A 16,188-nucleotide genomic window follows, 5' to 3' on the forward strand; every position below is an offset into this window, starting at 1 on the left:
CCACTTACTCAGACAGCAGTAGTAAAGAGCTGCTGAGCTCTTTGGGCTGGAAGTCAGCTTAAAGAAGACAGAAGTTCTCTATCAACCGGCACCTCAGGAAGTCTTCCATCATCCCCATATCACCATTGGCCAATCAGAGCTCAAATCAGTCCAGCAGTTTAATTACCTAGGTAGCCTCATCTTGGATGGTAAGATTGACGGAGAGATAGACAACAGGCTAGCAAAGGCATATAGTGCTTTTGGAAAACTCTATAAAAGAGTATGGCGTAATAAACACTTGAAGAAAAGTACCAAGATCAGTGTTTACAAAGCCATAGTGCTGTCTACTCTTTTATATGGTTCCAAATCATGGCTTATCTACCACCACCACCTGCAACTCTTAGAACACTCCCATCAATGCTGCCTCAATACAATCCTAAACATCCACTGGTCAGATTATGTGACTAATACATCTCTTCTAGAGCAAGCAGCAATCACAAGTATTGAGGCCATGTTGCTGAGAACACAGCTGCGTTGGGCAGGGCACATCTCAAGGATGAAGGACCACCGCCTTCTTAAGATCTTGCTTTATGGTGAACTTGCCACCGGCTGCCACAAGACAGGAGCCCCGAAGAAAAGATACAAGGACTCCCTGAAACAACATCTCAGCCTTGGCCATATTGATCAACATAACTGGTCTACTCTGGCCTCCAATCGGGAGGCCTGGAGACACACCATCTATAACACCGCTGATGCCATTGAGAACACATGCAGGATCACTCTCGAGGAGAAAAGACAACGCAGAAAGAATCATGTCTTGCAGAATATACCACCTAAGGAGTCTTTCTGCTGTGCCTTTTGCAATCGGACATGTCTATCTCGTATTGGCCTTTTTAGCCACCAGCTTTCTTGTAACAAATGTGGATACAGCCTTTCCCAAATCTTTGTTCACGAAGCCTAGCCATGATGATTAAATTGGGATTAATTTTGCACATAAGAGAAGCTTCAGCCAGGGAACAAAAGGCTCCACTGGTTATTGGCTGGCCAGGAGTTTGCCATGGTTGTGCTGCCAATGTGCTGCCTGGGTGAAGAAAGCCACAGTGACCACATGTGCCAGAGAGGGCAGACTGCCTGGCAGAGGTGGCTTTAGAGGGAGAGCCATCAGTACAGTAAATGCAATTATAAAATTAGCTTCAGCTTTTACCTAAGAAATTATAGCTTTGTGATTAAATCTCTGGTTTAATCTCTAGTTCTACTAGGCAAGTTCTGATTGACCTTGGAGTGATACTGAAAAATGAAATCCTGTTCTCAAGTAGTTTAATGCTGCCACCCAAGCCTAGACATTCTGCAGACTTTCAAAGGTGTTTAAAAGCCTCAGGGTGAAGGCTGGTGTTTGGTAAACAGACAAATAAGCTTAAACAGGTTCTAATAAACTCCTTTGAAAATTAAATACTTAGCCTGCTCAGGTGTTTCTGAATGACCCAGCAGGTGCTGATCTGTATCTTCATAAGTTTTTTTATAAATATAGCTGCTTCTGCCTCCTTTTTAGCTGCTCTCTTTAATAGTACTCCCCTAACACACTGAAGTGCAACGACTATAAATTCACTACTAGCTACGAACTGTTCAAACCCGGTAGGAAACTTTTAAGTCCCTACATAAGTATGCAAGGAACAGATGTTATAGAGCTGACCAAATTACTGAATTTCTTGTACTGATGATAAATGCACAGGAGAGGGGGCTGTAGGACCAGGTTGGTTTTCACTAAAGTAGCCTTGCAAAGCTGAACATAGGACGATGGCTAAAGGATGACAGGAATAATGAGAAAATAGCTTGAACTTTAATGTCAGCCATTTTTTAAAACGTTCCTAAATAGTTTTGTGTTATAGGTAGTCCTCTAGTGCTCGACATCAATGAATGCTCTTAATCTCACCTGTATGTTCCAACTGCAGAAATATGTCTTACAAAGATTCTTGACTTCTTTGTGTGACATAAACACCTTCCAGGATTATGAGATCAGCGTGGCATAAGTGTTAGTGCATGCAGAAGGCAAAGTCAAGTGGAAAACAGGCTCCTGCAACTGCTGAGATAGGTCAGCTTGAAAGATGGGAATTGGAGAGCAATCAGGATAATTTTACATTTGTCCAGTAGAGGCATGGAGCTTAGAGATAAAAAAGAAAAATAAATTTTCTGCCCTATTATGTCTGTTCTTGGCCCTTTATGGTGTGCACAAGGTCTAATACAGGTTAATTCTCTTCACATTTTTTAAAAATTTATTTGCAAATAGTGTAACAGTAATAATTGCATCCCCCAGAAGTTATCGTTTTTGTAAAATCATCCCCTATCTGGTTACAGTGGCTCAAACATTACACCATGAGATAACTTTCTGAAAGATATTCTAAATACTGAACAAAAAAGATGGTTTCAGCAGATTTAAAAATGGGAATCCACTATAAAGGCTTCCTCGAGTACAAAACAAATCTCCCAACAACATTTACCAGGAGTACTTATCATGTCTTTACAAATAATCTGAGCTGTTGTCCAAAACTGATGTGCTCATGTTTTGTTTCCCACATGTAGGGCACTTCATCTAGTTCAGACATGGTTTGTTTTCTTAAGATGAGCTTTGGGAGCCTATGTCTTCTGCACTGCCCAACTTAGAGATTCTAATGCAGCTATGGCATCGCATTTCAGGTGTCTCTGATGCCATTATCAGAGTTAAACCACATATTATATATCTCTTTTGCTATTATTTCTGGTGTGCTTGGAAAAACAGACACTTTATCCTTTAAATCAGAAAGGACAGAAATGTATATGTCTTTTTCCATAGAAAATTGACCCCATGGAATTGTATTTTTTGGATGATGTTTTATTCCTTTATCTTATATGGTAATGAGAAACTGGTGCTTTAGATTGAAGCATTTGGCCAACAACTAATTCATGGAAGTGGTCTAGATTTTTTTTTCTACCTCAGAGTGAATTTTTTGCCTTATTTCTTAGAAAACAGTCATGACTCATGGTTGCTTTTTAGCTGGCCATTATAGTTTTCAGTCTCTGCACACTTATAACTCACAATGCATAATTGTGAGACTGTATGAATAATGGATATTTAGTATCAGTGAAATTCTGTGCATAGAAAGGTAATCCTGGACCTGCTGTAGAGACCCACAGAAGTGAAGAAAACTGGGTTCCTCCTACACCATCCTTAAACATGAACTTAGATGAGAGGGGATGACTTTCCTTCCCCGTGCAAGGTACTTTCTCTATTACTTGAAAGAAAGTCTGGACCAGACCAGATGCCTCCCTTTTAGGTGACCAATGTTAGATGAAATGAATCTCCTGGTCAGGGCTAAATCAAACCTTGCTTGAGTTGAAAAAATTCCCTACATATTTTTTAGGTAACCTATGTAAATTTTGGCTCTTATTTTCTTCCCAAGCCCTATTATGAGAAAAGACAAGCTATGTCCCTGAAGGCTTGACTAAAGCAGATGCCATGGTTATTTTCATTAAAAAATACAGTGGGAGGAGGAACTATACCCAGTTTTTACACAGTAGGTGACTTATTAAATAGCTCCCTCAAGATGTGACTGATCCACATCAAAGCATTCAGTAGGAAACAGAAAAGCAGCAGCCAAAGCTGCCACCTCTGACAGCATAATGAATATGAGTACAGCTCTGTTTTGCTGCAGTTTCAATGAGGCAAAGTGATCATAGAGCATGATTGAGACAATCAAGCACATCACAATACAGTCAAGGATACAAATCTTTTATCAGGATTTGGTCTTGGACATAACTGAGGACTTTGGTCCTATCATAAGCTGTGACTTGTCTTTCTACATAAGGGTACATAAGTCCCTTAATTCTTCTCTATCTGCATTTCTTAGTTTGCAAAGTGTTTTTGCAAATGTGGCCCCATGCTGGCTACACTTATACCACTTGAAAGAGCAAACTTCAAATGACAGAAGACAGGAAAGGTTTGGCTCTTGACCACCTTTCATACCATCTCCCCACCTCCCAAGACAGCCAGCAATGCAGACTGCTCATCCCAGGGGGCTCCTAAAGGTACATGCTAGCTGCCCTGAGCCCAAGCTGGCCAGGTCTCAGTCTGAAAGGAAGCTTTCGTAATCTGTGACTGAATATACCAACACTTTTTGTTGGCAGTTTCTCATTTTGGGTTCTCTACTCTTTATCTTAATTAAGTCCCTGTCATAAAGCCCCAATGTAAACTGTGCACAGAAGATATTTGCAGAAAAATTTAAATAGTCTAGCAGTAACAAAAAATGGTGCTGAAATCCCTTGCACACAATCTACTGGCACCTCATCTGTGAGATCCCTAACAGACACCAGCAAATTAAGTGAGGCATGAGCTCCTTTATTAGACCAGCTGGTAGTGCTATAGAAAACAAGCAAGCACAGAAGCCCATCTTCCCATCTCAAAGAAAAGCTCCCGATTCAGTGTAAAGAAAGGCCTGTGTGTCCCAGACAGAGGCATCTGTCCAAGCCCAGGGGAAGGGTTGTGTGCCCACAGTCACAGCGCCTGTGCACCAGCACTGCCCAATGGCTTTTGCTGATGTATCAGTCAGCCTAACAAAAGCTATTATTTCTTCTTCAAAAATTGCTGCATCTATATCCTTAGACTGTCATAATTACATCAGTGTTTCCATTTGTACAAAATAAAAACTTGAATCATCCCACCAACAGGGAGCAATTTGTTCTCTGTCTTGGTCACCTTTTTTCTTTCAGTGATGGTAACCCTGTCCCTTGCCTGTGTCTGCACCCAATGGTTGCTAAGAGAGCATCATGGGAAATTAAAAGTTTCTTTTTAGAATCACCTGAGTTTGCTTTCCTCCTTCCTCCAAATAGCAGCTGCTGAAAATTTTCAAGACCTGTTTAACCCTCAGCATTTTTACACAATTCTTGCATTAAGGAGAGGAGGATAGTCAGAAGACAGGAAGTCAGGAAGGAACAGTAAGCACTGTGCTACTCATGCTCATAGTTTATTTTGTATAACGCATGCTCTGTAAGAGTCCATCTAGCCCATTGTGCTCCTGCCAAAAGTATCCATAAAAGACTGCTCAGTGAAGAGTAAGAACCAGACAAGTATATGCAATGCATACCTCTAATGTTCTTCAGACATCAATTATTTCCAGTTTGGAGACTTCCAGGACTAGATATAGCTTCTATGCATTTAGTACATCCTCTATCAACTTGTTCCAGCTCCCCTTTTAGTATCTATCTCCTTTGGTTGAGAAGTTACACACACATACACTGAATTTCATCTGCCTTTTTGCCGCCAGCCCATTCAGTCTTGTGAATTCTTCCAGCAACCCACAATTACTCTTACTACCTAAAACAAATTAGAGTCACTGTCAATCTTTGACATTGCCTGAAATAGGTTTGTCTATGAATATGTTGAACAGAACAGATCTCTGGATGGATCTGAATTACAGTAGTAAAGTCTCCTTGACTTCAAGGACTGACTGTTTCTTCCAGTTCTGTTTCCTATTCCCAAAAAAGGTTTTTATCTTTTCCCTTCTATGGTAGCTACACAGTTACTGTATTTTAGATATTTGGTCTGCTGCTAAACTAGAATATATGTGGTGGTCAAAGGAAAAGATAGCAAAGAGTCTACAAGCAGGTATGGAATCATGGGAGTAAGGAGAGATGACAAAGTCAATATGATTTCCTAGGCTAACTCTCCTAGCGCTTTCAAGAATAACTTCTGCAACTTCTGACTACATCTAACCAGAGTCAGAGAAAGAGCATTCCACCTTGATTATTGGGGGAAAAAAACAACATGAGGCACCTAGACCTCCACCTTCTGAGATGGTCTGTACACCCTCTAGGCTTAAGGAGTCACAGAAGCCCAAGTCTGCTGAAGGATCCACAAAGCAGCACAGCCTGGCCAGCCTGGGTCTACACCCCAGCACTGAAACTGCTCACACATATGCTGAGCTGCTGAGCCTCTTCATACACTCTGGGTGACAGCAGAGTTCCGGTTCCCTGCCACATGCAGCTGCAGAACAGCTGTGCAGAGATGTCCTGCTTACCAGGCTGAGCCAACACACTCTCCTCACCAGGGACGGCCTAAGGCCAGAGTCAAAAGGTGCCTTTCCCACACCACCCCAGCAGAGACCTGCCTAGGTTGCAATGGCTGGACTTTCCTCTGCCTTCATGCCTCACATGTACGGTATCTCCCTTTTATTCTCCACCCTGAGTTTTTCTCTCTTACTGGTGACAATCAGTAAAAAACTGATTGTCAGCTGACAAAAACTCCCTGGCAGCCAGTTTCAGCAGAGCTGGAAAAGTTCCAGACAATAACATCGTACCTCACTGGCTGGCATCCCACAAATGTGTGTCTGACTCTAATTTTGTTCCCAGGCTCCTTGTTTTCCTTTCCTTCCCACCCCCAGTCCAAAAGAAAATGAAAGTCATTGGAGCTTATTCTAGGCCAGTTGGTCACTGTAAACAGACACCAACCCTGCTCATAGCCTAGATACATGAATACTTACATAGGGACAAGCCTAACATCCTCGTTTTTTATCTGGATGGAAAATACCACACTGCCCAACACTACTGCAAGCAGTGGTAAGTACCACCTACTATGAAATTCTCTGTCCTCATCCTTACTACCCTCCTCTTCCTCCACTGGCCTTTGGCTTGAATCCTAGTCATAGTAAAGTCCTCTTCTTCTGAGCACAACCATTACACTGGCATTCCTGGGAGAAGGGAGTCCTCTTCTGGAGAGCAAGGGTATATAGAAGATATAGAGAGAATATACAGGTTGCAGAGGAGCAGGTTGTGGCCCAGTAGAATCATAGAATCATAGAATATGCTGACTAGGAAGGCACCCATGGGTATCATCAAATCCAACTCCTGGCCCTGCACAGGACACCCCAAGAATCACATCATCTGCCTGAAAGCATTGTCCAAATGCTTTTTGAACTCAGACAGGTTTGGTGCTGTGACCACTTCCCTGGGGAGCCTGTTCCAGTGCTCAGCCACCCTTTAGGTGAAAAACTTTTTCCTGATGTCCAGTCTAAACCTCTGCTGACTCAGCTGCAAGTCATTGCCTCAGGTCTCGTCACTGGTCACGAGAGTGAAGAAATCAGTGCCCGTACCTTTGCTTCCCCTCATGGGGTTGTTGAAGCCTGTAACAGGGTCTCTGCTAGGTCTCCTCTTCTCCAGGCTGAACAAACCAAGTGATCTCAGCCCCTCATGAAAGGTTTCCCCTCCAGACCCTTCATCACCCTTGTGGCCTTCCTCTGAATGCTAATAGCTTAATGTCTTTTTTGTATTGCAAACTGCACACAATATTCAAGGTGAGGCTGCACCAGTGCAGAGCAGAGCTGGACAATCCCCTCCCTCGACCAGTTGGCGATGCTTTGCCTGATGCACCCCAGGACACGGTTGTCCCTTCTGGCTAACAGGGCACTGCTGACTCATATTCAACTTGCCATCGATCAGGAGTCCCAAGACCCTTTCCACAATGCTGCTCTCCAGCTTCTTGCTCCCCAGTCTATACACACAACCAGGATTTTCCTGTCTCAGGTGAAGAATCCATCGCTTGCCCTTGTTGAAGTTCATATGGTTGGTGATTGCCCAGTCCTCTAATTTGTCCAGGTCTCTCTGCAGGGCCTCCCTGCCCTCGAGGGAGTTGACAGGTCCTCCCAATTTAGTGTCATCAGCAAACTTACTTAGTTTTTCTATTTTGATTCTATACACACTGCTGAAACAGAGAGCAGAACCCTTGCCTTGGCATCCCTCTAAACATTTTGTGTAACTGAGGGTTTAAAGCTCCTCCTGCACCAGAATAGAAGACAAGCTGGGTTGAGAAGGTCCTTAAGGAGGGGTAACAGTTGCTGGTTTTCTTAGGGGACTCTGTGATGCTGCTGGAGGCAGCTGAAGGGGATTGGATGCCAGGGCAGATCTCACCCACACTTCCTGGGTTTGGTTGTGTGGGTTGGATTACACAGTTGGATCACACTGTCTCTGCAGCTGAAGAAGGTTTCTTCAGGGGGCCAAACCTGGGAACAGTGCTAAGCCTAAGGCCTGCTCTATTTCCCTGTGAAATTACTTGTTTCAGGCTATTGTAGAGTTGCTCAGCAACTCTTTTGTCAAAAGCAGCTGGTGTGACTTCTGCACTGCCTTGGGGCACAGAGCCTGCAGGGAAGTTCCTCTCTGCAGTATCGGGGACATCTTCTTCACCTCAGCCTCTGTGGGAGAAAAGAACAAATTTATTTTGGGAACTGAATAACAACAACAGTGAGTGAGTGAGTGGCTATGTAGTGCTTAGTTGCCAGCTAAGGTTAAACCACAACAGTCTCTTGCCAGAAATAGTGCATAGCATTTGTCTCCTGCCTGGCTTCTTGAGGAGAGAACTCATGCTCAGAGTCCCAGACATCCCACTCTTGCCCTGCCCATAAACCCAAGGGAGGTGTTAACAGCCATGTTCAGCTCTGGTCAGCTCTGGCTGGTCCAGGGCTTGGTATAGTTTTAAGAGTGATACCAGGTGTGGTCCCCTGGGAAATCAAAAAGGGACACCATAGTTCTCTGGTCCTTGGGCTTTGATGGGAATGGCTAATGCAAAGTGAGAACTTGTCATGTGGAAGCACAGACAAGTCCTGAGAAAAACTTCTGAGGGACAATGATTCATGTTAGATATCTACAGTTCCCTCTCTTCCTGTCAGTCAAATCCAGATCTAAATCTTTGCCTCGCATATAAAATCCTTAAGGGTTTTTCTTATTGCTAAACTACTTGAAAATTAAACTTTATGATGAACAAGGGGCAATGATTAATTTTAAAAATCTACAGTTTTCTCTCCTCCTGTCAGTCAAATTCAAACCTAAATCTTCACCTTGCATACACAAAATCCTTAAGGGTTTTTATTACTGCTCATTTTTATTACTTTATTTGTAGTTTTCTTCTTAAAACTAGTTAGAAATTATCTAATAACTCTGTTTGCCCAGATCAACACTCCATAAAACCCTCTTAAGAATTGATGGCCTCATAAGGTAGCAGTAAAACATACTGAAATTGTATTTTTTTTAGCTTAATTGAGCAAATCTATACAAGAAAACCTATGCCACTTTACATACTTGTTGAAAGTAAACTGCAAGAGGGAAAACCCTGATCTTATAATCTTTGACAACTTGATATTCCATAATTATACTGGATTTTTTTCCCCTTAAAAATTCTAGCTGTTTCTCTTGTCTTTTTTAATTGTCTCTGTGTTTCTAAGGTCCCCTCACTTTCAGAGATATGTGTTAAAACAAATTTGTAACAGGAATTTTAATTTTTTGAGTTTTTTGGAGGGGTTTTTTCTGATAACATGGGGAAAACCTAAAGAATGTTTACAAATTTAATATTTCTTGCCTTTGTCCTTGTACTCCACTTCTACCTTTTTTTTACATTATACTTTGAAGAAGAGAGAGAGAAAGAGCTGTACTTCAGAGTGAAAAATCTTTATACTTTTGCTCTTCCTAATCTGAAAAGCGTAATGGTTTTATTTTTAAGGGAAAAAAATACTTTTTCTCATGAAACACTTATTATATTCTACAGCTTTCTATTACAAGAGTTGTGTGCTTCTATACTGTAGAAGTCTGACTTGGTTGTTGCTCAACAGTATCATCCTAGTATAGAATCATAGAACCATAGAATCATAGAATCATAGAATCATAGAATCAGCTGGGTTGGAAGGGACCTCCAAGATCATCAAGCCCAACTCTTGATCCACTGCCACGGTGGTTACCAGACCACGGTACTAAGCGCCACATCCAGTCTCATCTTAAAAACCTTCAGGGACGGTGAATCCACTACTTCCCTGGGCAGCCCATTTCAATGCCTGATTATCCTCTCTGTAAAGAATTTCTTCCTAATATCTAACCTAAACCTCCCCTGGCAGAGCTTAAGACCATGCTCTCTTGTCTTACCTGATAGGTGCCTGGGAGAAGAGACCAACCCCCACCTGGCTACAACCTCCTTTCAGGGAGTTGTAGAGAGTGATGAGGTCTCTGAGCCTCCTCTTCTCCAGGCTGAACAACCACAGCTCCCTCAGCCTCTCCTCATAGGACTTGTGCTCCAATCCCTTCACCAGCCTCGTTTCTCTTCTCTGGACCTGCTCCATGACCTCAATATCCTCCCTGAACTGAGGGGCCCAGAACTGGACACAGTACTCCAGATGTGGCCTCACCAGCGCTGAGTACAGGGGAAGAATCACTTCCCTGGACCTGTTGGCCACACTGTTCCTGATCCAGGCCAGGATGCCATTGGCCTTCTTGGCCACTTGGGCACACTGCTTGCTCGTGTTTAGCTTCCTGTCAATCCAAACTCCCAGGTCCCTTTCTGTCTGGCTGCTCTCCAGCCACTGTGTGCCCAGCCTGTATTGCTGCAGGGGGTTGTTGTGGCCAAAGTGGAGGACCCGGCACTTGGCCTTGTTGAAGGTTCCAACCTCATCCCATTGGAACTAGTCCAACTCTCCAGCCTGTCCAGGTCCCTCTGCAGAGCACTCCTGCCTTTCAGCTGATCAACATTCCCCCTCAACTTAGTGTCATCTGCAAATTTGCTGATGGTGGACTCTATTCCCTCATCTAAATCATCAATAAAGATATTAAACAGAACTGGGCCCAACACTGATCCCTGGGGGACACCACTAGTGACTGGCTGCCAACTGGATGCAGCACCATTCACCACCACTCTCTGGGCCCGGCCCTCTAGCCAGTTCCTAACCCAGCAGAGTGCTCCTGTCCAAGCTGTGGGCTGCCAGCTTTTTCAGGAGTATGCTGTGGGAGACAGTGTCAAAGGCTTTGCTGAAGTCCAGATAGACCACATCCACAGCCTTCCCCTCATCCACCAGGTGGGTCACCCGATCATAAAAGATCAGGTTGGTCAGACAGGACCTGCCCTTCCTAAACCTGTGCTGGCTGGGTCTGATCCCTTGTCCATCCTGTAGGTGTTGTGTGATTGCACTGAGGATGAGCTGCTCCATAACCTTGCCAGGCACTGAGGTCAGGCTGACAGGCCTGTAGTTTCCCGGGTCCTCCTTCCGGCCCTTTTTGTGGATTGGCATGACATTCGCCAACTTCCAATCATCTGGGACCTCCCCAGTGAGCCAGGACTGTTGGTAAATGATGAAGAGTGGCTTGGCAAGCTCTTCTGCCAGCTCCCTCATCACCCTTGGGTGGATCCCATCTGGTCCCACAGACTTGTGGGGATCCAAGTGGCTCACCAGGTCGCTGTTTCCTCCTGGGTTACAGGGCTATTCAGATTCTCTTTCTACAAGCTCCAGAAGCCAGCTATCCTCAGGACAACCTGTCTTACTGTTGAAAACTGAGGTAAAGAAGGTGTTAAATACCTCAGCCTTTTCCTCATCTTTGATAACTATATTCCTGCCCATGTCCAATGAAGAATGGAGGTTTTCCTTGCTCCTCCTTTTGCTATTGATGTATCTGTAAAAGGACATTTTGTTATCCTTCACAGAAGTGGTGAGATTAAGTTCAAGTTGTGCCTTCATCTCTCTAATTTTCTTTCTACATGACTTAACTATATTCCTAAACTCTTCCTGAGTAGCCAGCCCTTTTTCCATAATTAGGTAGGCTTACCTTATAGTTCTTACCTTAAACACAAGATGTCAGGTTTTCAGCTCAAATATCTCTAAGCATGTTAAACATGTTTTTGGCATTGGATAAATTCCAGTATTACTGAAAAAAAGAAAATAACTAAAAAATTAAGCAATGATTGCACAATCTCTTCGACTGATATGAAAAGGCTTTGATCGTTAGTTCTTTGTGTTCCTAAATTACTGCCATGATGGAGATACCAGACTAGGAACTTGGACTGACTCTCCATATCCTGAGACCGGCAAAAGGCAGAACATAGCACCATCATTTGCTCTTGGTAAATTTTATTTAAACACTGAAGGCCTGCTAAGTCCCCTCTATGTCCTTCTGAAAGACTGTTAAAATGGGAGATACAGATCGAAAGATGTATGCAGAATTATGGAATAAAACAAAAAATCTTTCTTTCTAGATAAACTCTTTGAAATCAGGTATTTTTTAAAATAGTCTATGGTCTGTTGTACAAAAGTAGCAATGGTTCTGAGGCATGAAGCAGGATCTAGACCCAAATGTTCCTGAAGCTTAAAGCTTTTAATGTACAGCGCTGTGGATCAAAACTAATGCTACAACGGAAAAGTGCTTTTAATCTTAATCCTGTGGTCTCTGATTATATCCAGCTCTACACACACACGACTTGACTGCCAGCTGAAGGCACAGTTAGCCCTTGAAGGAGCATGTTCCTGGTTTGAAATGGCAGAACGACACTCATATCTGCTGTGCTCTCTTAACAACTGCTTTACCTTTTAGTGTCACATGCACATGCATTTAATAAAATTGCTTCTTTGCATAAGCTCCATGTTGATGTTACACTAGGTTCTACATTCATTAAATTTTTTCTTCTAGTCAACTGATGCATTTCACTGATTATTTTGATTACAGATCTCAGAGGGAATGGGATTCAGTCTTGGTAAATTCAGCCTAGCAGAAGGAAAGCTCTCATACTGAGTTTTCATATATTGTTTATACTATAATCCAGAAAATGTTAGGTATTGAACTTCATATGTACCAAATGCATATTAAAACAAAACCCCTTAATATTTGGTTTCCTCTAGGATTGAGCTAAAGCTATTTGAATGCTTTAGGATTTAGAATTACAGTGCCTGCCTGTCTGTAGCTAAGGCTTTTTCCCCCTAGCACAGCAGAGACCAGAATTAAAGCACTTACAGTGGTTCCTTACTTTGGTGCAGAGCTTAAAGACGATCAGTGGAGGAACAATAAAAATACAAGTACAACAAGCAAAACCTGAAAGCAAAAATCCATAGCAGGTAACAGCACGATCATTTGATATATAGCAAGATATCAAGAAGCAGCATTATGTCCTGGAAACATGCATGTTCAAAAACAGAGAAAGAAAACTGAGAAACAAAGAGATCTGTACTGACAAAGTCACAGAAGTGGCTATTTAGGAAGCAAACCCGTAGAGGTGTGGAGGCAGGACTTCCAAAAAAAACAAAAAAAGAGGCAGAACAGGCAAACCACTTGTTTCTCTCCTGAATTCTCTGTAACAGGATTTCCTTGTCACATCATGTGGAGCTATGTAAATATGCCCCCTTTGGCTACGTGACAGGAATCATTTCCTCCACCATGCCTGCAGGGAAGGAAAGCAAAAAAGAGAGGTCAGGATCTTGGGGATTTGTATTAGCAGATAGCACTTAGTCAGGAAAAGGATAAAGATTACAGGGGAAGTGGTGCTATTCATCTGTAATCCTTTTCTGTCACACATACTTTATATATTAATAATAAAAATATGTGGAAAAAAATTAAGCTTTACCATTCTTCACTTTCAATTTCTCATTGGTACTTAATGCAGGAATAAAGATTTTTAAATGTTTCTAGAACAAACTCACAAGCTGACATTTCGTTAACATCCACAAATGTGAAAGCAAAACTTTTTCTAGCCAAGCTTTCAAATGTTTCTTTGCATATCTTCACCCCAAAGAAAGAGACACAGTAAAACAGACATTTTAAATCACGACAAGTTTATTTGTGTGTTCTTAGCTGTGTTTTCTCTACTTCACATATTAAATTATGAATAATAACTCAGATTAGACTAGTTACTCTAGCTTTAGTATCATTTCACATTATACCACACAACCAAGCAGAGTTAAAATGGTATGACTGTGTACGTAGGGAATCTTTTCAGTTTTTGAACTGAAAGTTCAAGACATCCATTTTCAGCAGCCTGAGAAGGGTAGACCTTGCCTAAATGAAAGCAAGGCAACAGGTGTGCTAGAATCCTTTAAGTGCTGTAACCCCATTCACATGGATGCAGTTTTGCCAGTTCAAAAGCTTAAGCTTTCTAAATAGGAAAAAGACTGCTCACGTGAAAAAAGTATCCAACATATCTATATCCACACTAGGAAATACACCAATATTACTCCCAGGGAAAAAAAAATTCCACTGCAAGCAAAGTTGTTAACCCAGAAAAAGCTTCCTTAATGGTCTTTTTGCAGGAATTGCTGTGATTCTTCCCATTAAGAATTCTGTTGAGTTCCAGTGCTCCAGCAGAGCTGGGACCCTAATTCATGCTTAACACAGTGACACAGAAAAAGCCCAGATTTTCATAGCAGCACTATGCCTAAGCATTGAGATGACAGTGAACAACTGTTTTTATCAGCTCTGGTCAATACACAGAAGTTTTGTTGTTTACAAATGGATTCATAAAAACCAACACCAGAAGGGACTTTTCTAATAGATTTTAGTCTCATTTTCTACTTATTCAATGTATACAGAGTGCACTTAATGCATCTTTGATAGATAATTTCTAGAAAAGCATCTATTCTTGAAGACTTTAGGCACTACAAAATCTGTTACATACCAGACGTGTGTTGAAGCATACTAGTTTATTTTTTATTATATTAAGACATACTATTGAAACAAGACTCACATACTCAAGTTAAACTCCTTTGTAAAACTGCCCTGTCCTTATTGCTATTCATTAGCTTTTAGTCACTATACATTTACACCCTGCTCCTGAAATTTTGAGCAATGCCAAGACTCACATGAATCCCCATTGAACTCTACCAGAAACAGCCCCACCTGATGATCCTTCCTTACTGATGGTTACTTCTTGAATTCAATTACCAGTTTTTCAACTACTTCTGTTGCAATGTAATGTGTTTTAAGCAATAATATCATGCAGCACTAAGATAAACATTTTACTGATTTTTAAATAGAAGCATGCTTAGACAATTTTAGATATTTTATACCAATTTCTTGTCCTGTTGACATGACTAAGGAAGCTGGGAAGATACTATCTAGAGGCACATTGTGTTAACATACACTGCTAACTGATTAATTTAAATAAACACATTTTGTTTTGGTTATTTTTTCATTGGCATTGGTCCAGGTTATACCAGTTTACCTTCACTAAATTGAATTGCATCAATTTAATTTCACTGATTTAAAATCATGCTGTTAGTGCTGTGTTCAGATCAATTATTAGCTTAAAAAAATTTCCATTTACCTTATAGTTGTGTCTCAAAGGTTCCACAGATACATGTTTTCACTGGAAAATAAGAAGTACTCAATAAATGCACTTCCTTAGTATCCTCAGCACAAAGCAAGCCTACAGCTGTTTTACCTATGAATTGCTTATCCAGTAGTCTTCTAGCATTAGACTTTTTTGCAAACAAAAAAATTTATAGGTGGTAAAAACTTAAAGACAAAACTGATTGCAATTACACAACTGCTCTCTTCTCTTTATTTTTTTTAATCTCTCTTTAAAGTAGATCAAATCACTCCAAGTAGCAGATGAGGTCACAGTAAGTCAAGCAATCACAAGTAGCCAGATACCTCTTGACCTAATTAATATAAAGAACATTATTGTATTTATATTTACTATTTCTTTAAAAAATCTGCCACTGTTTATGTTAAAAGTTATGAAGTTATGAAACTTTGACTGGCATTAAAGAACATGATGGTGAGAATTTTCTCCATTAATTTAATTCAAATTTATCTGAGGTTAAAAGTTAAACCAATGTTTTTTATCTTGGTGCTTTGCAGCTGCATCAAATGAGTTACTCTCAGTTCTTATCCTCATGAACAGAGATTCATGTAGCAAGAACCCATCACAACAGTTGGTTTCTCAGCAGACAGCCATGTGAGTCGCTTCTTGGGAAGGCTCCTGTAATAGCTTGGCATTTCAGAGATTTTTTTTTTTTTATGTTGCTGATAAGCATACCACAACCACAAAGCAAACTGCAGGGCTTTTGCCAGCAGTCTCAGATTCCACTCTGACAGCACAAGAATATTGTTTTCTGTCCAGACAATATCTTCAAATGTTACATTTTTTCCCCCAGTTATGCTTCCCTAGGATAAGAAGTTTACTGATGCCCTCTCATTACTCTAGGGATTATTTTAACATTTCCATCCAGGACTTTATCTGCAAACCAAGCAGCTAAACTCATTGTTAGGGCAAGATGCACTAATGTTGCTTCTAAAACAGTTACTAAAAAACAACTTTTGGAGGGAGAGTGCAAACAATTTTTCACCCATATTTATCAAGTTCCTAGCTGAACTTCTCTTTCAAAACATCTTTATTTTGCAGTCTGTAGATTTCTCTAACTGGCCTACACTTTTTAATAGTATTATTGG

At 41.3% G+C, this 16,188-nt stretch overlaps 1 protein-coding gene across 1 annotated transcript in view; it reads right to left on the minus strand.

Annotated features, from left to right (window-relative positions):
* LOC108503470 (RNA-directed DNA polymerase from mobile element jockey-like) overlaps positions 1–11,824 on the minus strand; it is a 37,822-nt gene extending 25,998 nt beyond the window's left edge. Inside the window, 4 exon segments of the mRNA XM_017827421.1 lie at positions 10,170–10,418; positions 10,421–10,709; positions 10,711–11,221; positions 11,779–11,824. Of these exon segments, the coding sequence (XP_017682910.1) occupies positions 10,170–10,418; positions 10,421–10,709; positions 10,711–11,221; positions 11,779–11,824 (1,095 nt within the window).
* Positions 11,825–16,188: the final 4,364 nt, after the last annotated feature.

Source organism: Lepidothrix coronata, unplaced genomic scaffold, assembly GCF_001604755.1.
Source record: "Lepidothrix coronata isolate B3197 unplaced genomic scaffold, Lepidothrix_coronata-1.0 Scaffold5, whole genome shotgun sequence".
Classification (NCBI taxonomy): Eukaryota; Metazoa; Chordata; class Aves; order Passeriformes; family Pipridae; genus Lepidothrix; species Lepidothrix coronata.